The 25112-nt window shown below is 38.9% G+C and overlaps 3 protein-coding genes across 8 annotated transcripts in view; 2 read left to right on the forward strand and 1 right to left on the reverse strand.

Moving 5' to 3' along the window:
• Positions 1 to 103: 103 nt before the first annotated feature.
• On the forward strand, positions 104 to 8112 carry Pjvk (pejvakin). Of its 5 annotated transcripts, none has more exons than XM_074071179.1 (8): positions 104 to 591; positions 1193 to 1285; positions 2083 to 2150; positions 2957 to 3029; positions 3942 to 4083; positions 5967 to 6084; positions 7536 to 7634; positions 7803 to 8112. In XM_074071179.1, exons 5-8 carry the CDS (start codon positions 4012 to 4014, stop codon positions 8093 to 8095), a joined length of 582 nt encoding a protein of 193 aa, XP_073927280.1. In that variant the 5' UTR covers positions 104 to 591; positions 1193 to 1285; positions 2083 to 2150; positions 2957 to 3029; positions 3942 to 4011; the 3' UTR covers positions 8096 to 8112. The 5 variants fall into 5 exon arrangements, with proteins under 5 accessions (XP_073927280.1, XP_020033548.1, XP_073927279.1 ...); XM_074071180.1 differs by having other exon boundaries at positions 117 to 236; XM_020177959.2 differs by having other exon boundaries at positions 1193 to 2150; positions 2834 to 3029.
• A 2668-nt stretch (positions 8113 to 10780) lies between these two features.
• Fkbp7 (FKBP prolyl isomerase 7) lies at positions 10781 to 20659 on the reverse strand. The gene is made up of 4 exons (XM_020177967.2): positions 20348 to 20659; positions 19238 to 19389; positions 14061 to 14200; positions 10781 to 11102 (listed from the first exon to the last, which is right to left on the reverse strand). The coding sequence occupies exons 1-4, from the start codon at positions 20551 to 20553 to the stop codon at positions 10941 to 10943; spliced, it is 660 nt and encodes a 219-aa protein (XP_020033556.2). The 5' UTR covers positions 20554 to 20659; the 3' UTR covers positions 10781 to 10940.
• Positions 20660 to 22577: 1918 nt separating this feature from the next.
• The window catches only part of Plekha3 (pleckstrin homology domain containing A3), a 35179-nt gene continuing 32644 nt past the window's right edge, over positions 22578 to 25112 (forward strand). The window contains exon 1 of one of the 2 annotated variants that reach the window (XM_020177966.2): positions 22578 to 22735. In XM_020177966.2, coding sequence (XP_020033555.1) covers positions 22696 to 22735 — 40 coding nt within the window. In that variant the 5' untranslated portion in view covers positions 22578 to 22695. Of the gene's footprint in view, positions 22736 to 22788; positions 25094 to 25112 lie in introns of those variants that run through there. The other variant, XM_074071181.1, reaches the window with a different exon arrangement.

The following is a 25112-nucleotide window of genomic DNA, read 5'->3' on the forward strand; positions in this document are numbered from 1 at the left end:
CTCTGCTAGCCCTGGCTCTTCCCATCTCTCGCCCGCACCCCTCTAGGGCTTCTCGGAGCTCGGTCCCGCCCCTCCCCTCCAGGCCCCGCCCCCTCCACCGGATCCGGCTGCTCCTAGCTCCGGTCCGCGCCCTCTTTGGGCTCCCGCCCTTCCTACCCACTGACTGGACCCAGAGCCGCACAGTTCTTTGTCCTCGGAAGGATGCGGTTTCCTCCTCGGAGAGAAAGCTTGTTGGGGTGGGCTCGGGGTCTGCAAGACCAGACGCCCAGCATGTCTGAAGGGTGGGAGGAAAGACAGGCGGATGAGTCGCTTTTAAGATTTTAAAATTCCGAATGCGAATGCCACCAGCCTTGAGAACCGCGGTGTGTCGCTCCAGGGGGCCGCGGGGGCTCCCCTGGCCCCCAAGCGCTGCCCTTAGGAGCGCGCCCCGGGCTCCTTGGTCTTGGAGGCTTCCGTCGCGAGTTCAACGCTAGGCCTCTTTGTGTTTCCGGTCCAACGCTGTTTCTGCAGAGCTGTGTTGTAATGGCGTTTGCTGGGATGCACCACCTTTGGTGGGGGGCCAAACAGCGACATTAGATGACTGGCCAAGAGGTTCGTTAGCGGCCTCCCCCTGCCTACTTGGTGTTCCAGAGGATTGTTTTGCTCAGTGTATTTCTCACGAAGAGACATTGTTAAAAGTAATTTCTTAAATGGGCCATGGTGTGCATGACTATAATTCCAGCATTGTGGAGGCTGAGGCAAGGGGATCACGAATTGGAGGCTAGCCTGGGCTACTTAGCAAGATTCTGTCTCAAAAGCAAAACGACAAGGAAAGTAATTTGGTTTTGGTTGAATGTGAGCCCTAGATTCTTTAGGAAGAGAAAAAATACTGAGATCTAATAAAATTTCCATTACAAGAATTGAATTAAGCCTGTTTTTCTTTCCTTTACATATATATGTATATATATCCACATATCCACACATATATATCTATAGATGTATTTTACATTTTAATAATGTACACTTTAATAAATGTACAACAATGTTACATTTTAATAAATATTGTAAGGCCACAGGAACAGTTTCAAAATATATTAATGTCCACCTATGGCAATATAATAATACAGCATAGATTTGTTTCTAAAATTTCATTTAATTTTAGCCACAAAATTCCATAAAAACAATCCAAAACCTTACGTATCTTTCTTTATAGGTTGAGTAACTGGGATAATAGTGATGATAGAAAAAGAAAATAGTGCAGCTGTACTCCATTTCGGGTGATGTAGACTGAGTGCCCAGCTTCTGCGTAAGAAACCATTGCATGACGTGTTTTGTGTGTAATATGGCTTTAATTTAGTGTTTTATAAAGATCTGCATGCAATTATTTCCCTATATTCCGTGAATTTATATTTGATATTAAGCACTTGTAAACATACAAGATGGAAATGAACAAAATGCTTACACAATAAACTATATCTCATAAGGATTCAGATTCAGAACAGCACTTCTGGATTGCCAAAATTCACCTGGTTGACCTGTGAAGGAATTCCCTTTGGACTAGGTCCATTGTAGATAGTATCCAGTGCTCAAGTTAGTGCGCGAATTGCAGCTTCCCACAGGGCTGTGTGCTTCCCTCCCAAGTGGCGAGTGCTGCTGGCAAATCGCTATCGAGCATATTGGTAGTGTATTCGAATGTTTTCTGCGTTATATTCTAGTGCTATAGACTGCCTTTCCAAATTACACTTGCTTTTAGTATATCATTTTACACCGTTGATCTATTATTCATTACCTGAGCACCTGGAAGGAAGGCAGTGTTGTGAATTGTACACTGGTAAACTACCTTAAAACCATGCTTTATATTTTTAACGTGTGTAATTATATTTAAGATCAAGCCTGATTTTCTTCTTTGAAAATGGATTTGGTATCTAAGGGTTGCAGTGGATGACATTTTAATATTAATATGTTTGCTGCTGCTACCAAGAGCTTTGTGAAGCAAGTTGGAGATGGAGGGAGATTAGTTCCTGTTCCAAGCCTCAGCGAGGCTGACAAATATCAACCTCTAAGCCTGGTGGTAAAAAAGAAGCGATGCTTTCTGTTTCCTAGATACAAATTTACCTCAACGCCTTTCACACTGAAAGATATCCTTCTGGGAGACAGAGAAATTTCAGCTGGTAAGTTGAAATATTGGGAGTAACTACTCCAGGAGGGGTGTTATTAAACCTATAGAAAGCTGTATGTATTAGTTGCATTAATAATGCACAGTTTCACTGATAAAAGCAATTTTTATTATGACAGCAGTCATTTTACTAAGATTAATAATGCATAAAGTTAGTATAGTATCAAATCTCTTGTTGGTTGAATAATTTAAAGTTTACCAATTATTTTGTTAAGTTGTTTTAGCCAAATTAATTTAGGAAATTATATATTTTTTCATCTCTAAGATATATTATTTGATTTTACCTATGTTACATAATCAAATGAGATGAAAGTAATTCTGTATTTTTGTTTACAACTCAATTATTACAATTGGTAAATTTAAACATATTTAAAAAGGTACCTTGTAAAATAGTTGTTTTGACAAGTTATTGCTTAATAATACTTGTTTTCCTTTCAGTCAACCACTGGCTCTTGATGCCTAAAACATTCTGTTGGCTGAACAGAAAATTTGATCTCATTTCAAGTATTGTCAATTGTTTGTTTTTGTTGTAAAATTCATTGGAATGCTATTTTTAACTTTGGATTGAAATGTTGCTTTTCTCATTAACATGTCAATTATAAATTAATATATTGCTATATATAATCTACATAAGATGAATTTGAGACACCTAAAAAATACTAAGTTCCTTCTTGTAAGGTATTTCATCTTATCAATTGCTGAATTATGAAGATGAATCAGATGTTTCACTTTATGGAAGGCGAGGCAACCATATTGTAAATGATGTTGGGATAAATGTCACTGGATCTGATTCCATTGCAGTAAAAGCTTCATTTGGTGTTGTAACCAAACATGAAGTGGAAGTATCAACATTACTCAAGGAAATTACTACACGGTCAGTATAATAATCCCAATACACTTCAGTGTTTTCACTACATAAACTTATTGCAAGGCCATGCAATTGCAAGCAAGACTCTCTCTCAAAATACCCAACATATACAAAAAAGGACTGGTGGAGTGTGTTAAGTGGTAGGGTGCCTAACTAGCAAGTGTGAGGCCCTGAGTTCAAACCCCAGTACTGCCAAAGAATAAAAACAAAACTTCATTGCAAAGAATGCTTAAAACATTCAGATTGTTTTACTGGTATAATTTATTTGATTTGTTTGAAATGCCACAAATTAGTAGTATTCAAACTTTGGTGAAGGGCAGCTATTAAAAAATCATTTGGTTTAAAGAAAATGTTCCATTGTTTCACAAAATCACTATGGCCCTACACACATTTGCTAAATTATAAAACTGAAATAATCCAAGTCTCTGCCTGCAACAATTATACTAAAAGCAGCAACTCTTAACAGACTCTCAACAGGCAGAGTATAGAAGCATGTTTTTTTTTTTATTGTTGTTGTTGTTTGTTTTTTGTGGTACTGGCGCTTGAACTCGGGGCCTACACCTTGAGCCACTCCACTAATCCTTTTCTATGATGTGTTTTTTTTCGAGATAGGGTCTTGCCACCTATTTGCCTGGCTTTGGCTTTGAACCAAGATCCTCCTAATCTCTGCCTTCTGAGTAGCTAGGATTACAGGAGTGAGCTACTGTCGCTGGGCTATAGAAGCATGTTAGAGAAAAATAGAAGGGAGAGGGAGACTAGTCAAATTTGTTGTATGTATTTTGTGATGTGTATTAGGTCTGCTTTGATTTGCTTTAAGTTGAGATTGACCTTGAATGAGTAACACATGATAGCAAAAAATGTACAGGATTACATGGAATTCAATATTAAAGACTCTTATGAATGTCTTTTTTATTTTAGAAAAATTAACTTTGATCACAGCTTGATACGTCAATCGAGGAGCAGCAGAAAGGCTGTGCTGTGCGTGGTTATGGAAAGCATTCGAACTTCCAGACAGTGCTCTCTGTCTGTGCATGCTGGGATTCGAGGGGAAGCAATGCGGGTAAAACGCACTCATTCTGCTTCTCTTAGCAACTGCAAAGTTGCCACGGGAATATTTAAAAAGTACTCAGCCTATAATGAGGCATGTGTGTTTTGTCAAATGTAGAGATGAAAGACCTGCAGTTGTGTAGGATTTTGCACAGGAATGATTGTGTTTCGGAAAGTTAAAAAAAAAAAAACTTAAGAAAATGTGGATTTTAAACGTGTAATGTGATGCAAATTAAACACTAATCCTTATGAAATAATGTACATGGTGGAGTAGCTAGGTGCTATTTTTTCATTAGTGTAAATTAATTGTACAAAGGTGTTTCTTTGTGATTTATTTTTTTTAACTCAGGGCCTCCCACTTTCTAGAAAAGTATTCTACCACTTGAGCCATGCCCCCAGTCTTTAAGTGTTATTTTAAGAATAAAATTGCTGGGTGCTGGTGGCCCATGCCTATAATTGAAGCTACTCAGGAGGCAGAGATCAGGAGGATTGCAGTTCATAGCCATCCTGGGCAAACAGTTTGAGTGGAGTGGCTCAAGGTGTAGACCCTGAGTTCAGTCTCCAGTACTGCTAAAAAATAAATAAGTAAAATGGAGTGCTGAAATGACATTCTTTGATTTATTTGCAGTACTGGGATTTGAACTCAGGGCCTTGCAGTTGCTAGGCAGGCACTCTACCACTTGAATCATGCCCTCAGATCCATTCAGCCCTTTTTTGCTTTTACATATATTTCAGGTATGAGCTCCCGTTTTTGCCTCAACCTTGGAATCCGCCTGCCTACACACATAGCTGCAGAGCTGGGATCCCAGGTGCAAACCACCCTGCCCGGCTTGTTGGAGATGGGGTCTTGCTAAAGTTTCTTCCAAGACTGGCCTCAAACTGAGATCCTCCCCATCTCCACCTCCTGAGTATCTAGGGTTACAGAAATGAGCCACTGTGCCCAGTTGATTTTATTTTTAAGTAATATAGTTTATAACTGAATTTTTAAGTCAAGTTTGTATTTTATATTAAAATTTACAAAATTAATATTATCAGTGGCTAAATCTACTTCATTCAATATTAAATCCTTTAAAAAGTTAGAAATTAATTTTAAGCTTAATTATTGTTTATCTTTGTTATTCAGTGACCCCCAGTAATCATTTGATAGGATTAAAACCAATTGTTTCAAAGACAGGGTAAAATGATAATCTTTTTCAATTGTGTCCTCAATTGAGGATATTACTATATATAATATGTACATATATGTATATATATAATATGTATATGAGCATATTACTATATATAATATATATAAGATGACTTTGAGACATTTAATAAATACTAAGTTCCTTCTCATTAAGATATCTCATCAAGTACTGAACTCTGAAGTTTTAATTAAAGATTCTGTTCAGGACTATATTTCAGCTGTTCACCAAATTCTATCATTTTAGGGTCAAAAATTGCATTTACTTGCTGGTAAATTGCTGCAATCACTTGCTGGTGATTGTTTTGGAAAATAAGGTGATTGCTTTAGAAAGCTGCTAAAAACTCTGGGGGTTTTGGAACTGTAAGTTGCTAGGCTGAAAGCAAAGCTAGTACTTAAATGCAGTTGCTGTCCAAGATATGCATTTGAAAGAAAACTGATTCTATTGCAGAAACTATTGCTATTGTGGTGACACTTATCCTGGTTCCAAAGTAAGTTAAAAAAAAAATGACGGTTTCCCTAATTCAGATTGTGAGTCCCCATTGGGTCACTTGAATCACCATTATGAACAGTTTAAGCAGGATAATTCATTACTTAGGGAAAATTTGTTTTGTTTTTAGTAGGACTGTAGGACATGTTTTGTTTTTCCAAAAAAACTGTTCTGAGAAGCTAAGCTCCTTAATGATGTTGTTTTACCTATTTATTTAATGTAGTTTCATTTTATGGATGAACAGAATCCCAAGGGAAGGGAAAAAGCAATTGTATTTCCAGCACATACAACCATAGCTTTCAGTGTTTTTGAACTCTTCATTTACCTGGATGGTGCCTTTGGTGAGTGAGTGATCTGCTTGAAACACAAATTATATTTTTAAAGGAGAATTTCATAAGAAACTCTTACTTTCTCTCTCTCCTCCCTTCCCCTTTCTCTATCTCCTCCTCTCCCTCTCCTTGTTTTATAATTATAGAACTGTGATGCATTTATCACTGTCAATCTTCTGTTTGGGTAAGGAGCTAGGAAAAGTCCTCCCTTCCTACTTATCCAATATTACCCAATACCTCCTTTCTGCTTCTTGGTGAAAGCTGTAGAGTCCCTATCACCTCACAATTATAGATGAGAGCTAAAATGCAACCACCGACAAAGTATTCCTTGTCTTACGTGGGGATGATAATCAATGACCTTCTAATAGGTATTTTTTGGTGGTGGCAAATACTTGTTGGTAGATACTAAGATGCCTGAAGTGTCAGGGCACCCAAAGTACGGTACCCGAAGATTTTTCTTTAGTTTTACCTGTATCACATACAACTTCCCCCCTGCACTTATCCTAAGAAAAATAACTTTAGAAGTCCAAATACTTCCTCCACAATTGTCATCTTGTGTAGCAGCTCAGTGAAGCTTACTTTAGTATTCTACATTTCCTAGGTTTTTAAGGTTAGTGGCTGCACAAACCTGCACAAATGCAGGTATAGCTGAAAAGGACTAGGCAAGGGAGCCCCCTAGCTGTAGCAATTTATCAACATTTTTAGACCCAGTTTTGTTCATTTCTGCAATTCTGTGGAGGAAAGGATAGGAAGTCTAGAAACAAAACTACATTTTAAGTAAATTCTATTTAGAACCCCATAGGTGTAGGATTTTAAAATTATATTGGGATTTTAAACTCTAAATCTAAAACGTACATATACCTTGGCCTTACACTTGGGGGAATTCATCCTATGAATGTACTTACACATATGTGAAATGGTATGGATACAAAGATACTCAGTTCCTAACAGCAAAACATTGGAAACTACCTTAAGATGACTTGTAAATAGTAGTACATCCTATCCTTATAACAGAGTAGTATGAAGCTATTACATTAAGAGTGATGACTCTGTAGATCCTAACTTTGAGTACTCGCTAAGAAATATTAAAATTAAAAATTGAATATTAAAATATTTAAAAAATGTGTATAGCATGTAGCTATTTGGGCCTAAAGAATTTTATGCACATATTCCTTTATGGTTGTAAAAATACATGAAGTACTTTTGCAAACATACACCAGACACTTAACAGTGTCTCTTGGATGGAACACTGCTTGGGTACAAGGTGAGCTAGAGACTTGTCACTGTATCCCTTTTTTGTACTCTTTGACTTTTGTACCATGTGAATGTATCTTCCCCCAAACTTGTAATATTTAGCTCAGAAAAACAAAAGAATGGCATGTACCAGAATTCATTGACCCCATAAAATATCAACTAAATATGAGTTGTTGAAGTTATAACATCTTCTCAAAATTGTTTTGTAGACCTTTGTGTCACTTCAGTGTCAAAAGGAGGATTTGAAAGGGAAGATACGGCAACATTTGCACTGCTCTACAGACTGAGAAATATACTATTTGAAAGAAGTATGTCAATTGAAGAATTTCTTCTTGTATTAATGCTTGAGGTTATCTACTTAGTAATCCCATCTGATAAGGAAAAAAATTAAAAGATTTAGTCATATATTTGTAAATGCAGCTTGGGGTATATATTTTTTATTTTGTCCTCTAACACATTTGTTCTTGTCCTTCTAGATAGAAGAGTGATGGATGCCATTTCTCGTTCACAGTTATACTTGGAAGATCTTTTTTCTGACTACTATGACAAGCCTCTCAGCATGACTGATATTTCACTAAAGGAGGGGACTCACATCCGAGTCAACTTACTTAATCACAACATCCCAAAAGGGCCTTGCATACTCTGTGGAATGGGGAACTTAAAGAGGGAGACAGTCTATGGGTGCTTTCAGTGTTCTGTGGATGGACAGAAGTATGTGAGACTTCACGCAGTCCCTTGTTTTGATATTTGGCACAAAAGAATGAAATAAAAAGCAACATGAATATACTTTGTTGGTGTTTTAAGTTGAATTTTGCCATCAACCGTCCCTCAATTTTCTAGGTTTGCTTTGATGAATTAAGAGAGAATTAGAAAACCTGTGTGGACACCATTTTTCCAGGTATGAAGGCATTGTCCATCTGTTAATTTATTATGAAGAGTAGTAACATGGTTTATATAAAAAAGTCTAAATATAAAATTCAGACTACAGATGTTCCTTTACAAATTTGTCAGTTACTTTAGAACTTTTGAGATTTAGTCTATCATTTTGTAACTTTTTATATAATTGAGATCTTCTAAACAGTAATTTTATTTTTAATCAAATTCTAACTCAATGTTTAAGGATGATAAGAGTACACAAGTGGCCACTTTATGGTCCTTTTACTAGTGACTGTCTGGTAAAAGGAGAAAAATGTGTTAATAATTTAATATAATTCTAAATGTTTAATTGCAGTATCAAGTTAAAAACATTGAGCTCAACATGGTGTTTTGTGTGCATAGTTACATGATGATGGATGACAGTAGACTGGTGTTCTGTGATGTACATATGCTCACTTACTTACTTTATTGGCATATGATAGTTGTGCAGGGAGATATATTGTGATATTTACCTGTGTGCTTATATATGTCTTAGATTTACCTCCTCCATCATTATCCCTTCTTAGAACAATGTCAACAGGCTTCATTCTTCTGTTTTCATATATGGATATAAAATACATTTACCATATTCACCCTTTCCTGGTGACTACTCACTTCCCACTGGTGCCCATCCCTGGAAAAGCCCTATTTTACCTTCCTGTCCTTCATTTCTTTTTAAAGTTTGTATTTCAGACATGTATATATCATGCCTTAATCAGATTACCTACCTCCCCCCATTACTTATTCTTTCTCTGTCACCATGTTCCCCTATTATCCAACAGCTTGCAGTGCACTGTGTTATAGTACATTCATATATATGGAATGTTTCAGTATTTTTCATTCTCTAACTCCTTTCCCTCTTCCACCTCCTGTAGTCCCCTCAGGCAGATCCACTAATACAATCTTGCACTCTTTCTCACTATATATACGTATATATGTAAAATCATATATGTATTTTGAGTACACTTAACTTATACGTCTAGCTTCCACTAATGAAGGCAAACGTGACCTTTGATTTTTGCGTATGCTCACTGATTTTGACTTCATAAAAACTCACTACTGTCAAGTTAAGACAGGACATGTCTATTTCTTCTTAGAAAATGTTTAAGACATTTAACATACTTAGTTTTGAAAGATCTTTTCCTTTTTTTCTTTGAGACAGGATATTGCTATGATGCTCAGGCTGGTTTTGAACTCTGGATCTCAAGCAATCTTCCTGCCTCAGCCTCCTGAGCACAAGCACACCCAGCTTAAAAGACTTTTTTCATCTACCCTGTAAGATGTCTGAGATTTTCAGACACAAATGACCCCAATTATCCACCTTTATTAAATTAATTGCAAAAATATTAAAATATCAGAACTCAAAATGTAGTCACAGCACTCACTCGTAGACAAATTAATATAAAGACATAATGTAATATGTAGATTCAAAATACCTGCACACCACATGTACATAGAATGTAAATTATTGAAATGTAAAAGATTAAGGTGCATCTTTTATCCATTTAACATTATATATACTTTTCTTGTGGTACTGGGGATTGAGGTCAGGCCTCATTTTTTTTTGTTTTTCAGATGGGGTCTCAAATAACTTTTGCCTGGCTCACACGTGTAGCATACAAAATCTTACATGTTTGAGTAAGTATGTGCCCCTTCTTTGGCACCATGATCTTTTCCAGCATCTCTTAACTTTCAAAAAGTCAGACCACATCATGATTTGACCATGACACAAACTGCTATTGTATGGTGCACCTTCATTTGTAGCAAAAATACATTTTTACATTTTTTCAAAACTCGACAACATCCCAGTTGTAATGATCATTCACCACTAATGCTAAGAATGTTGTGAAATGAGTAACATAAAGGAAAGAGCTATCTAGAGAAAGGGAACTGTAAACTAAGAAATTCCAAGGCATCAATGAAAAACTATGGACAAAAAGTTTGAGGTAGTAGATATAAAGGCCGATGAAAAGGAAGAGGAACAGCACATTTACAATATTCTTTGAAGTACAGACTCTAGGCCTATTATAGGAGGAGGCAAAGTCTTTGATCTAGTCAAATATCTTTAAATATTTCCAGTTGAAACAAACACCCAAGATCAGAAGCTTGACCAAAAAAGTACAGACTGTGCCGATGTTCTTTGTGGAACAGATATACAACCACTGTCTTCCTGCATGTATACCAAAGGAAGGTTCTTCAGTCCTCATTTTTATATACAATAATCACAACATTATGAAATGTATAAATAATGAACATTATACATTATAACATTATGAAATGTTAGGTCCTAGTTCTCTACTGAGTATTTTATAAATGTAGGGCCTTTTAACATCTAAAATACTGGATCTTTATACATTCATACATACTGTTAATGTTAAATTGGGAAGAGCTGGCAGATTTTAATATGTATATATTCTCCCATATTCTGGGAGGACAGGGAGGGGTAATTACCCACTGGGGCACAGGCCCATTTCATGGTGCTGCAATTCACATTCATAGAAAAGAGCAACAGGAAACACAATTATACTATTTATGAAAGTTACATTTGCAAAAGAGCCTCACATTTATTTTACCAAAATTACATGTATTGAGGGGAACAAAAATATCCTTTCATGGGGGAAAAACAACTTGGAGAGAAGTAACTTTGTTTTATATATAAAGTATAACAAATTGCTTATAAATGTAGAAATAAAAATATACTACAGCTCATCATGTTGGTATACATTATATTCCTTGGAAGAAATGAAGCCATCTCCATCATGGTCATTCTTCTTAAAAATATCTTCTAAAACTGCATTCTGATACGACTTGTCACGTGGTTTCTCATCTTTTTCAAATTCTCTTTTCAAGTAATGACTTATCTAGAAGGCCAAAGTAACACTTCTTTAATAAAAAGGCATCAAGAATTTCCAGTAACTTTGAGGAAGGTTCACAATAATGAAACTCCAAGACTACTTATATTAAATGGTACTAAGATTTTAAGAAGGTTTTGAAGCAATTTCTGAAGAGAAACAGATATTCAAATTAGCTCCCTCCTGAGGTCATAGATAGGTAGTGGTAGAAACACTGAATCTTGTTGAAATTAAATGTTCTTCAGTATTCTACACTATTCATATTCATCAAAGGAAAAAATCACTCTTAAGGGTTTCCCTTAGTGAATAAAATCCATACCAGCATCTCTATAATCTATAAGACTAATGAATATGTTGTAAAATCAATAAAACTCAGTCATGGGCTTTGAAATAAAATTCTCTATGCTTCTATTGCTCTCTCCCCAAGTTTACATAACTGTGATAAGCTAAAGAACAGGTGTTCTGAAGTATTTTCTGTTTCTCTATATAAAACATGAAATTTCTCCAAAATTCACTACAGATTCTGGAGACTTAACGAAAAGGTGTATCTCAGTGATAATTTTTATGTAGACTTCATGTTGAAATGGTATTAGCTTTGATATAGTGAGTTAAGCTAAACTGCTAAAAATTTCACTTACATCTTTTTACTTTATTCAATTTTATTTTCTTGAGACAAGGTCTTGCTATATTGCCCAGGCTGGTCTGGAACTTGTGGGCTCCAGGAATCCTGACTCAGCCTCCCAAGTAGCTGGGACACTAAGTGTGCACTACTGTGCCTAACTTCTTTTTACTTTTTGAAATATGACTACTAAAAAGTTGTAAATTATGCATGTGGCTCAATTATATTCCACTGGAAAACACTAATCTATATACTAAAAAAATCTATATACTAAAAAAAAGCAAAGTATAACACCCTGGAGGTAATGTTCTGTAAGGCTGGGGCATTTCACAGGCAAGAGCGCTTTGTCTCCTAAAAAGTTTTCACAATTCATCAGGAATACAGTTTAGAACAAATCAGTGGGCCTTAATGTAGGATTCATCAACTGTTCTCAAATGCAACTTTGATCCTATATGAAAGAGTGATGTACTTTTTTTCTCCCAACTGAGTCTCAGCCCTTTGTAGGTGTAAAGAATTTTAAAGAGCATCGAAATCTGCAGTCTCTAAATAAGTATATTTATCTTTTCATAATCCATTATAGACAATGCTCAAAATCTACTCTTTTTGCCAGTACACTGTAATAGAGGTACAGAAAGATATGGGTAAGAACTTGACCTTAATTTTGCTAGTAATGGGTTGATATTATTTCTACTTTGAAATTTAATACTGTATCCAACCCCAAACTTACACTGAATTTATTAAATCTTTCTGATGACGAAGAAAGGAAGTTTCTGTTAGTTCATGTTTTAAATCTAGGCACTGACATATACTGGTTGTGTGATCTTGGACAAATGAATGTTTCTGAACCTTATTTGTGTCATCTGTAAAAGAAGGGAAATCTCTATATTGTAGGATTGATGTGACATTAGAGTGATGTTTGTGGGTGTTAATAAAAGATAGTATGTGAAAATCACTCTTACACAACTTGTAATATGCAGCTAACACCCAGTAGATACCTGGGAAAACTGTAGCTAGATAGATCACATTTTGGATTTCTCTACTTTTATTTTCCAGAAAAGAACTGAAGGTCCCCTACTGGCTAGGATATTCACATTGCAGAAGGCACCCCTGAGTGTGCCTGTGATAATGGGCTGAGCTCTTGAGTGCTGCATCAACCTATCTGAAGCTACAGAGGGTGATGTGTCAACAGAGAAGTACACACTGGGAACAGTTAGTTCCTTGCAAACTCTTCTTCTAAAGGCACAGAGGACAGTCCCTTCTCCGTCTTCAACCCAATGCCTCAGAGCAAAGTCCTTACTAAGCTCCTGGAGGAAGTGGAATGGGGAGAGGACTGAAGAGAGGAAAATGACACAAAGAAAAAGGAGTTACTCTTATTTGAAATCAATGACCCAGTTTACTTCCTCCTTAGGTGGTAGTTATGCATTTTTAATTGCCTCCAAGCAAGTTAATGAGGGAGACAACTGGGTTACTCATAGTAAGCAATATTAAGCAAGAGTGCACTCAGTAGGATTAGGTAAGGCACTAGGCTTCAACAGAACAACCATCATTTCTGATACATTCATGAAAGAAATTCTCTGGGAGGCAGGGAGAACCAAGGTGAAGAGCACAATGCCAGAATGCCCAGGTTGCAATCCTTGCTTTGCCACTTGTAGCTTTGTGATATTTCCTTCCCCCTTTTTTGGAGGGGAGGGAAGGGTGGTACTGGGGATTATGTGATGTTTTGTTAGTTTTGCCAGACAGACTGTCAGAGCACCATTTTTCCCATCTGTATGGAGGAGATGATGACAATAGTGTCTCTGCCTCATAAATTGTAATGAAGATGAGGTTAAGTTAATATACTTACATAAATGCTTATAATTGCATCTGATCCCAAGAAATATCAAAAAAGTGTTATTTATTACTACTATTACTAAAAAGAGTAATACCTCAATTCCCATATAAGGTTGAGCTGAACTCCCAGCTCCTTTTGCCCACCGAAATCAAATTCTTGCTAGTTCTTCACATAATCGCAGGTAATTCTCACAATCCTCTGAGGTAGGATTGTTTGCCCTGTTCTAAATTTCCTATGATGCTGGAAAAAACGATCCACTTGTGTATTCTAGAAGCTGGAAGAGCCCTGTCTACATGAGCAGTTTGGGATTTTAATAACCTCCTTGCCCAGAGAAATGTAACTGAACAGAATGACTCTTCAGTTTTATATTGGAAAAGCATATTTTCTTCTCAGAGTTTAGATTTTTCAGTAAAGTTAAGTGATCAGTGTCATGCCACATACAACTAAGAATATTTGCAATACAGATGAACTTAAATTATAATGAAAACTTAGACTGTACACATGCAATTTGAGTTACCTCAGTTTTAGAGAGTTGCCTGTCATTGTCCGTGTCTATCTGTTTAAATGTTTCAATGCTCCGAGGTCCTCTGGTCACAGCATAAAGTTCAATCTCAAAAATCAATGTTGCATCAGGTGGAATCTTGCTTTCTGCAAAGGCTATTAATTTTTAACAGATGACATATATAAGAAGACATGTTTCAAATACTTATTCACAGAGTCATAATAGCATTATGATTATATTATTTTGTATTTATAACAACTGTTTTTCTAAATACCTTAAACATTTTTTTTGTCTTAAAAGTTTTTTGGCCAATCACACTTTTTTTGGAGCTTTTCTTATTTTATAAGCACTTTTTAGGAACATTTTTTTCCATGTATTTTTAACTAAGTCAGGTCAAAGGACCTACAGGACAAATACTAACTAATTAAATTAAAATCAATACAAATGATAGCATTTTTATCAATATACCCCTGTGATCATTCACATAGGAGGTGGTACTAAGAAGTGTATGAGCAGAAAAAATTCAAAGTGTAAATAAGTAATCCCTTAAAAAATGATTTTGTGCAATTATTTAGAAGCATAAATAAAACATAAAGATCAATGTTTTCAAAATTCTTTATGTCTATAAAAAGAAAGTACAATGACAGAAAAATCCAGGAGGATTTTACAAATAAATTTCTAATCACATTGGTAGAACTGGGGTTTGAATTCAGGGCTTTATGCTTACAAAGCAGACACTCTACTGCTTGAGCCACTCCTCCAAGCCCTAATCACAATAATTTTAAATATTAAGTTGAATAGTTCTCTTTAATAAAGTTATTGGTCAGCGATATCACAGATGATTTTAGTAAGCTACTGGCTATTTCAGATAAACATCTCATAAGAATGATGTGCAGAAGTGAACTGCTCAGAGGCATAAGTAGCTCCTAGCTCCAGTGTACTCCCTGGGTCTTCCTCAGTACCGGATCTATTATGTGCAATGAAGGATCTGCTGAAGGACTTATTTTGGAAGTGGCTAAGTTTGTCCTTTGAAAGAAACAGCAATTTTTTAAAATGAAAAGATACCAAAAGTTATCTAATTTTAAGAGAAAAGAGTGCAAGCTACAGCCAAAAGGAGAGGTGGATCAGTAATCTCCAAAACCTACCCATGCATCGTGACTGCTGGGCTACATATTACCTGACTTTAAAGAAGACAGAGATTCAATGATGATTTTTACAAAACCCATTCCTATTCTGTCTACTTACCATAGGACAGAAAAATAACTTCTCTTGACAATGATTAAAGACAAATTTAAAACACACATTTTTTTTTTTCATTCTGTGCTGGGGATCAAACCTGGGGCTTCCCTAGTACTATGCTAGGCAAGCGCTCTACCACTGAGCTACAACCCTCACCTCAAATTCAAATTTCTTAAGAAAAAATATCACATACATATGGAGTTTCTGAACAAGTCTACTCTAAATACAGACAACCTTCCTAATTAGTTCTTTTTCTTGCAAAAAAATTAAAGTATGATAGAAAAAACTATGCATTTGCTATAGAATTACTTATATTTAGAAGCAGATCAAAGAGGCAGGAGTTAATGTAAGGAATCTATACGTACCATATATATCATTAGTTAAAGCACAAAAAAATCACATGCATTTCAAGACATGCAGGGGTGTTCTGTGACATGAGACAAGGACATTTCACAGAGGAAAGACTTCTTCAAGTATTACCTAAAATAAAGTTACAGCTGTTAGGCCTTAGTAAAAACTTACTTTAAAAAGCTTATGTAATCAAGAAGCTATTTGTTAAATAGTTATGGTCTGTACTACAATTTTGAACATAATCTAATCCAAGCTACTGTAATGGAGGTAAGGCCAGCAGTTAACTATGCTCCAATGTACATACATTGTTGGGCTTCCGTTTCCCTGTGTAAAGTGGAGGTTCCTAATGATACCCATTATTTTTGTGTTTGTTGGAGATACTTCAAATCAAACGTGAAGTACTCCTCAAGTCAAACTTCTATATCCCTCCAGCAAGGGTCTGGCTTATTAATAGCTTACACAGTCTGGGTAGTCATTTATATCTAAGCATAAACTAGTTTTTGAAAGGAAAAATGAGGGAAGCTTAAACAGGAGGATTACAGTCCAGGAGGCTTAGAAATAAATGAGATGCTAGCTTAAAAATAACCAAAGTAAAAAGGGCTGGGTCTAGGCTTAGATGGTAGAGTGCCTGCCTTCAAATTCCAGTACTTCCAAAAAAAAAAAGAAAAAGGATAAATGAAGCAATCATTTGCCTAGGCTAATGGACCCAGAATGAACATCTACTGATGAGGAATGTGGGTGCTCTAGGCAGATAGAGGAGTGGGTGCTCTGGTGGCAGGCAGAATGTAGAGGCATCTTATGAGCCAGCACAAGAGAAAGCATCCTATGAAACAGATAAAAGAGATGGAAAGGAAAATTTAAAAACTGTATTGTATTTAACCATCTTCAATTTACTTTCTCTCCCACGTTCCTCTATAAATAAAAACAGGATGTACAAATTATGGCACCAGGGAGCTGTTGTGTGTGTTTGGCACTGGAGTCCAATCCTGGCTTTGCATATGCTCTCTCCACTGAGCCACAACCCCAGCCTGGGGTTTGACTCTACAGCTTGAGCTTTTTGCTCTGGTTATTGTGGAGATAGTAGGGTCTTGCTTTTTGTCCAGCCCACTTGGACCACAATCCTCCTATCTTATGCTTCTGTTGTCATACTACCACACTCAGCTATTGGTTGAGATGGGGTCTGGCAAACAGTTTCCCCCAGGCTTGCCTGGAACCCTGATCTTCCAGTTCTCAGTCTCTCAAGTAGCTAGAAGACATAAGCCATTAGTGAGTACCTGGCTCCCAGGAGGTATTTTGATGGGGCTAATGATTAGTAAAAGGTATTGAAAATGAAGGTATAGTTACGTGGATTCATGTCGAGGAGTTTTAGGTCTGACTAGGCTTGCACACTCACCTTCCTGGGACAGTGACCCCTGCTCTTGCTAGAGAGAACAAGAGAGGGAATCACTGTTCTTAACGACTAGATCAGCAGCCTCTAAGAAGGCATGTCACCTCCACAAAATATTTGGGAGTAATGCCAGTATCTTTCTGTATAGCCTTCACACAGCAGTAAGAAGAAAGGGCCTACCTGAGGGTTTTAGGTGGAACTTGTCCTCTGTTAGACTGCTTAACCCCCTTTAAAATTTCCCTGGTATACAACACTAAATTTTAGAAAAATTAATATGGGCACATGACAAAAAATTTAGACAGTGCAAACAATGTAAGAAGAAATTACTCTTAAGTCACTCTTGACCCTCAGGCCTCCTTCCCTAACACTGTTATCAGATGACTATTGTCTGTAGATACATGTATGTGTGAAATCCCCGCCTCCACAACCCAAGCTTCTTGAGGATAGTGAATGTATCTACTTCATGCCCAGTGTCCAGTGTCTAGAACAGATCCTGGCATAGATGCTCAATAAATATTCGTTACAGGAATATATTCTATTCCACTTAATGTTAACATGTTAATACACATGGCTCTATCTCAGGTTTTCTTGGCTACATAGCAATCCAATATACCATAATTTTTTTGACTAACTTCCTACTGATGTTTAGGCAGTTTCCAATGTTTTGCAATCTTTTGGGCACGTTCCTAGAAATGTAATTATTGAGTCAGATGAGAAGTGATTTTTACTTTTGATAGAATTTGTTAGAGAAGTCCAATGGTGCAACAATGCAAGAAAGGTTAGCTTTTTCTGTACCTTTGATATCTTTTTGTGTCTTTGCTAATTTGACGGATGAAAAATGGTATCTCATTTTCATTTTCTTTTAATTGTAAATAAAATTAAGTATCTCATGCATTCATACACTTAAGGGTTACTTTATTTATTTTTGGGGGGGATGGAACAGGGTCTTGGTATGTAGCTGAGGCTGGAACTCTGGATTTTCTTGCTAAAGTGCCCCAGTGCAGGGACTATAGTTATGCATTACCATACCTGGTACTATTTGTAATTTTTAAAATTAGTTTGCTTATGAACTTGCCCATTTCTAGGGCTAGGTCACTTTTATTACCAGTGAGAGAGCCTTTATTCATGTGTTGCAAACATGTACCCATTTATCTGCTTTCTGTAGGTTTGCAGATATTCTTCCTCTAGAATTTTAGAAATGGGCATAACACTGAAGGAACAAGTTCATACCTTCCACATTTCAAGGATTAGGGTAACCCTGACTGACAGCTTATCATCTCTCAGATGTTACTTTTACAATGTTCCAATGCTGTCCTTTTACTCTAAAATCATGTTTCAATTTCCTTTGTTTTATTAATTTAACTTTGGTATTGCTTACCAAAGATCTGTGCTATAAACATATATGTAACAATAATGTAGACTAAAAACAAAAATGTCCAAGGTAGAGCTTATAGAATATACACAATCACTATGAGTGTTGTGTCTATGTGAAGGAAAGAACTCTGGCCAGAAATCTAAATTCCAATGATATCTCATTTTCTTTAGAAGTAAAAAGGAGGGTCTGGATTGAATTAGATATGGCTAGAGTTTGTTGGAGCCTAAGGCTCTGTAATTATTTTTTCTGTTTTTTAAAATTTTTTATTTTGGTAAAATAAGTGTAATAAAGTTCACCATCTTAACCACTTTTAAGTATACTATGCAGGAGTATAAAGCGTAACCAGATTATTGTGCAACCTATCTTCAGAACTCTTTTTATCTTGAACACTGAAACTCTATACCCATTGAACAATGCAGCTGACTTTTGCCTTCTCCCTCCAGACTCTAGCAACCACTCTTCTGCTTTCTGTTTCTATAAATTTGACTCTTCTTGGTACTTCATATAAATAGAATCATATACTATTTAACTTTTTGTGTCTGGCTGATTTCACTCAGCATTATATCTTCAAGGATCACCCATATTGTAGCATGACTCAGAATTCTCTTCCTCTTTAAGGCTGACTAGTATTCTATGTACATGCCCCCATTTCGTTTAGACACTCTCCTGTCTTTGGACACCTGGGTTGCTTCCACCTTTTGGCTACTGTGAATAATGCTGCTGTGAACATAGATGTACAATATCTATGCAACTTGCTTTCAATTATTTTTATATACACACAGAAGTCCATTATTTATTTTTAAATATAGCCAAAAAAAGAAAAACATTAAAACACATTACCATAGCCTTCCTTTCCATATGCAAACGAAGGAGGTATAATCACTTTTCGCTTCTCTCCAGGACACATACCCATCATAGCAATGTCTAAGCCCTTTATGACTTGCCCAACACCAAGAACAAACCATTTGGGGTGGCCTTCATTTTGTGTCCGGCTATAATAAAAAACAATACTTAGGTAAGCTGATCAAACTTGAAAATACAGCTGGGTATTTAGTTATAATTTAAAACTGGAGTCTTGTTTCTGGTATCTGCAAATCTTCTGAACTCCCTTGTGAGGTATTTGCCAAACTTCCCTGTAATTAGCAGAAAGATGTATCATTTGCTCAAAGCCTGTCATTAGCAATCATCTCATTTTCTTTTTTATGGTTATAGTTACAAAAACTCTTCAACAGTTAACTTTTTAATGGGTCTCCTGCCTCTAACTAGCTTGTACATGCAACTCATTTAACTTCTCTGAGTTTGTTTAAAAAAATGTAACCTTAGGCTCAAATTTCAATTTAATAGTAATTTAAAGTAGCATCTTTTCTTAAGTTTCTCTTTTTTCCTAAATAGGAAGAACTTACTTCTCCAGGCCTATTTTTATAGGTAATAGCATAGATAAGGAAGGACATTGTGCCTGGGACTAACAGAACATCAATTAAATCAGACTAGGTAGCTGCTGGGATGAGCATAGGCAGGTCAGGCCCAGCAGAAGTCCCAGGGAAGGCATGTTAGTAATACTGGCAGTAGTTTGATAGTGACCCCCAGCCTGAAGGCCAGAATGAAATCGCTTTAGCTAACCTGTGTATACTCTCTGGAAAGAGACGCCGCGTTTGGGCAAGGGGAAAGCAGCTCCTTGAATTAGTTCTAGGGTGGAGATCCCAAGGATAGTAGGGGTGGTGGTGGAGTGTACAGATGTAGTGGATTTTTTTTTTCTTGGGCTAATGTTTTCAATAATTTAAAAAACACCCAGTTTACTAGGGACTTACTGTCATCCGATTTTTTTTCTGTGACTTAATGATTCAATTTACTGTTTAGTAAACAAAACAATTAGATTTCTGATTGGTGGAGGGAAGCGAGAAGTGGTGCATCACCTCACTGGGCCTGGGAGCAGTTCGCAGCATCTCTTACCTGCAGTAGAATTTCGAGCCATCTTTAGCCAAGTAGCCGTCGTAATGGGCATTTAGCAGGTCTCCCTTCTTGCTGGTCTTAGAGCAGTTTTCTGGACGATGCAAAACTTCTATTTTCACTTCTTCTGTGTTTGTCTCTTTGTTCTGTCCCTGAACAGTTATTCCCCACAGGTAAAATAAGATGGCTAATCTGGATAAGAAATGCATGGTTCCCGGAGCAGGCCCACAACACCCCAGCGCTCCCCACCGCGTGTCTTTAGTGCCTGATGGCCTCGGGCTGAGCAGAGTTCCGACGCGTGGCAGGCGTTTGTCCTGCGTCACAAAGGGCCCGGGCGGGGCTGCGCGAGGCCACGCCCCCTCCCTCCCCGCGCTCAGCGCCGCTGATCCGCGGGTCCCGGGGTGCAGTTTGTCCCCGCGGTACTGAGTGCCGGGGCTGGCTGTCCTCAGTTGCTAAGGTAGCCCTGCACACTCAGACCCCAAGTATGCATAGCATATTTTTACCGTGTCTTCCTTCCGGGTTCAGTAGTAATACTCGAGTTTCCTAAAATAACTGGCAAAAGACCAGAGAAATAGCCCAAGGTGAGATGTTCTAGAGAATACGGTTGTCATTTCTGGGCTCAAAAGTCTTGTCCTAAAGCCCCTGGGGAACTAGTGGGCATGGGGGTGAAGGACATTGTGGAAGAAGAGCGTGAAAAATAGGTTTGCGGAGGATGCCCTCTAGGTGTTTCTGGGGTGTCCCTGAAAGGGCTTTCAGCGGGTCGGAGTCTTGCTCCAGGCTGCGTCGGTTACGTGCACTCTGAGGGCCACCTGGACTCCCAACAGGACCAGCGGTGCTGCGGGGCCCCCAGCCTGGGGAAAAGACATTCCAAGCGCTCCGGACCTGCTTGCGTTTCTGTCCCCCGCCTTTTGGGGGCGCTCTTGACTTGAGAGCCTTTAGCAGGGTGTGAAAGTGACCGTTTTTCTTGCCAAGACGGGAAACTTGAGTATTGGGCATTTTGTTCCCGTCTCACAATTAATATGGAGCAGAAATTGGGCCAAGTCTGATTAATGCAATCTCTTCCATTTTAGTACGAAAAAACCTTTCAAAGAACAGAAAAGTTGAATTTTACAGTGAAAGCCTTATTCCCACCACTTAGTCTATCATTAATCAATACTAGATTGATTACACATTCACCTATCTACCCATCATGTCACCTCATTTCCAAAAGAATATCCAGAACCACTGAACCAGAAAGCCTTCAGGGAAGGCCTGGGGCGGATTCTGGCAGAGGTGTTGTTCTAAGCCTCAGCCCCGGGGCCTGCTTTATGTTATGGTTTGCAAAATCCCATAAATCTGAAAATTATTGTCCATTATGTAAGGTGACGATCACTTCCAAGCAGGATTTTCAAAACTCCTAAAAGCTAGGGGAAACTCCCTATTTTTCTCATAAAACTCCAAAGCTTAGTTCCATGTTTGATGTTCTAAATAAAACTGTGGCTTTCCAAGGTTATTTATTGGCATGAAGACAATCCCTTGGTGGACCCCATCATTTTGCACTGTCTTGCCTAGGAGATCATCTCTCGACCACCGAAGTGTGCGAAGGATAGAAAGCACACAGAAAAATAAGTCTTTTATTTTCTTTAAAAAAAAAAAAAACCAAATAACAACAAAACCCCCCAATCATCGAAAGAACCGAGGCTTCGTTGTTGGAAAGCCCAAGTCCTAACTCACTGCCCATGGGATAAGTGCGGGAGGGGCCGCGGCCGGAGGACGTGGAGGCTGGGCATCCCCGGGGATGCGGGCCGCGGCCGGGGGACCGGGAGGAGGAGGAAGAGGAGGAGGAGGGCAGCGCCGAGCGCAGGACTAGGGGCCGCGCAGCCTCGGGCACGGCGGCAGCCAACCGCGCCCGCCCCGCCAGCCCCGCCGCCGGGGAGGGGTTTCCCGGGACGCGCCGGCCCCTTTCATCCAGGAAGTGAAAGCGACGTCGGGGTCAATGAAAACAAACGGGGAGCCTAGGGGAAGGAAGGCGGGCGAGGAGGAGGCCGCGCCGGGGCGCGGGAGGAGACAGCAGGCCGCGGAAGGGCGAAGGAAGGGCGGCGGCGGCGGCGGTGGTGGTCGCGTGTTGGGGGTCGCCGCCGCCGAGGCCGGCCCGGGGATGTCCGCGCCCGCGCCGGGCGGCGCCCGAGCTCCACGCGGCGCCCGCCGTCCCGGCCTCTGAGGGCCGCCACGTCCCGGCGGCGCGTGCGGCCCGAGGGCGGTTTCGGGCCGGCGGGGGCTCCGTGGAGGGGCCCGGGGGCAGCAGGCCCCGCGCCCACCCCGTCAGCGCGGCCGGGACCGCCAGGAGGATGCGCGCTGCCGGGCTCTGAAGCATGGAGGGGGTTCTGTACAAGTGGACCAACTATCTCACAGGTACCGGGGCGCGGCAGACCCCAGGGCCCGCCTGGGGCCGGGAGGCTGCGGAGATGGCGGGCCCGGGACTCGGTCTCCAGCTCCTGGCCCGCGGCCACCCTGTTGTGCTCAGTTCCGGGGCTCAGTGGCCCTCGTGGGGCGAGTTCGAGGCCGCGCACCGTACTTTGGGGATCCTCCTGTAACACCGCGACAGTTCCCTGCACCCCCCCTCCCCACATGTGTTGCTGCACCCTCGGCTTTTATTCACACTTCATCGTCAGCATTTTGTTAATCACTCGGTTGTCGGGGTATTGGACTAGCACGGACCCTGGAAGATTGGGGTTTCATTTTCAGAGATGTTTCCTGTGTTCCTTTTGATTTCGTTCGCACTATCGTAAAAGCCCACTTGTTGAGGGTGTTGGATGCAGCGAGCTTGGATTTGGAAGCTGTGCTCAGGAATTATCTCTTAGCTGTTGGTTTTCAATGAGGTCTCCTTACGTTTGGAAATCAGATAACTGAGAAATAGTGGGAGGAAGAACTGGGCACAGGAAGGGAGCAGGGAGTCCCATTCACCCTTGAGGTGGGTTAGAAGGAAGCAAGTCAAAGTTGGGTCTTGCTGTAGAAATTGGAGTGTAGCCCTTTTCCATGAGACTGCTTTATTAAAAGCCTCTGAAGTCTGAATTGTAGCCCATTCTTTACTATCAACCAACACTAAAGGCAGCGGCTTATTATCTCAAGATCTCAGTTGGGTAGGGCTAGGGTGAACTATTTTATCCTGAAGGTACCTTCCAGCTCCTCAATTCTGTGATCTCACCAGGGTGGAGGAAAGGGGATGAGTTTAAAATAAATTTGAGCTTTCTTGGTCCAGCGTAATAGACAAATCTTGACTTCATGTCCACCTGCTCTTCCGAATGTCTTGAGCCCCTGAGTAACTGTATGGTACACTCAACCTGTGTCCACCTGATCGTGGGCAAAATCTGCACATAAACATGTTGAGGCTTAAGTGCTGAGCTGAACTTAGTTGAATTTGATTTTTGATTAATTAGAAAGCTAAGCCAGATTTACAGCAGCAACTGCTTTCATTACATGGATGTTTTATTTTATTCTCTAGATACTATGTTTTAGCAGGAACATTTAAAACAGAAAGCAATTTTTTTTTCTAAGCATTTTCATTTGTGAGAAGTGCATGTACACTGATTGAGGTGTTGTGTTAGCTATTGGACCGGGTAGCTTGTATGCTTTGAGATGCAGTTGCTTGCCTCATTGATTCATTAGCACTTTGTCCTGATAGGTCATGTTAGGGGAACCATTTATGCATGGGTCAGGGTGGTGGCAATTACTGATGGGAGTCATAATTTGAGGTGAAGTTCACTTGGGGTGAAATGTGGTCTTGGTGGTTTCTCATCTCTTGCAGTTCTGAGTGTCAGCAGGTTAAGCATGTAACTAACTACTTGTGCTTCAGGCTTTAGTCTTTGTAGAGCATTTTAGCTCATTTCTAGTAAGCAATGTAGAGCTTGCTGCAATGAAATCTTTTGCTTGGAAGAATTCTATTTTTAAAATTAATTTTAAAATTACCTCCATGGCATGCTAATTATTAATTTTATTTATACTAGGTCAGAAATGAGTAGCTAAGTGGTCTTTAAGGAGCCTTCCAATATAATGAGAACTTTTTTTTAGAGAAGAGTTTCAGTAACATTTGGTAGTTTGAGATAAAAATACGCTTTTTTCAAACAGAATTTTAAAAAGGGAATAACTTGTGAATTTTTTTTCACAGGTACAATCTACTGTTGTGTAAATGTGCGACTCAATTAGAGATTGTTACATTAAATATTTCTTCAAAAAGGTGTGGAGAAATAATTAACAGATTTGATTAGAGCAATGTATTCAACCATGGTCACTTTCATGTTTCTGCAAGTTCTAAACGTGTCATTTTGCCCACTATTTGTTTTAAAGAGATATTGAATCATAATAATGCAGCCTTGCAAAATCATGATTTGCCCTATAGGCCCACTGGACCTGGAATGGAGTATATATTTTCATCACATTCTGCTTCTAATTTGTTGCCAAGGTGAATTAGTATTTGGAAAGATAATGTATTCATTCATTCATTTTTTCAGTCACTTGAGAAATTCATTTATTTTAGCACCTGTTATATTCTAGTCACTCTTCTAGTTGCTTGGGAATGCATTGATGAACAAAATAAAGTCCATGTATCAAACGAATTTGCCTTCTAATTTGGCAGCCTTGCCTTCATTAGAGAATGTAGTGTTCATAACAATGAATTTTCCAGGTGTCTGAAGCTTGCTTGGTTTATCCTATTTATTTTGGACATCCATCTTTCTGGACTGCTTTATGGCATTCCCTGCCTTCTTAAACAAGGTATACAAAGTAAAATTTG

The sequence above is a fragment of the Castor canadensis genome, chromosome 4, assembly GCF_047511655.1.
Source record: "Castor canadensis chromosome 4, mCasCan1.hap1v2, whole genome shotgun sequence".
Lineage (NCBI taxonomy): Eukaryota > Metazoa > Chordata > Mammalia > Rodentia > Castoridae > Castor > Castor canadensis.

Bases quoted from the DNA above. Each gene is read 5' to 3' on its own strand.
- Fkbp7 (XM_020177967.2), bottom strand. From the start codon at position 20,553: ATGCATTTCTTATCCAGATTAGCCATCTTATTTTACCTGTGGGGAATA. The intron at 19,390-20,347 runs GTAAGAGATGCT...TTTTTATTATAG, and splicing joins GGCTCGAAATTCTACTGCAG to CCGGACACAAAATGAAGGCC. The intron at 14,201-19,237 runs GTAATGTGTTTT...AAAAATTAATAG, and splicing joins ATATGGAAAGGAAGGCTATG to CCTTTGCAGAAAGCAAGATT.
- Pjvk (XM_020177959.2), top strand. From the start codon at position 1,940: ATGTTTGCTGCTGCTACCAAGAGCTTTGTGAAGCAAGTTGGAGATGGA. The intron at 2,151-2,833 runs GTAAGTTGAAAT...CCTTCTTGTAAG, and splicing joins AGACAGAGAAATTTCAGCTG to GTATTTCATCTTATCAATTG. The intron at 4,084-5,966 runs GTAAAACGCACT...TATTTAATGTAG, and splicing joins TTCGAGGGGAAGCAATGCGG to TTTCATTTTATGGATGAACA.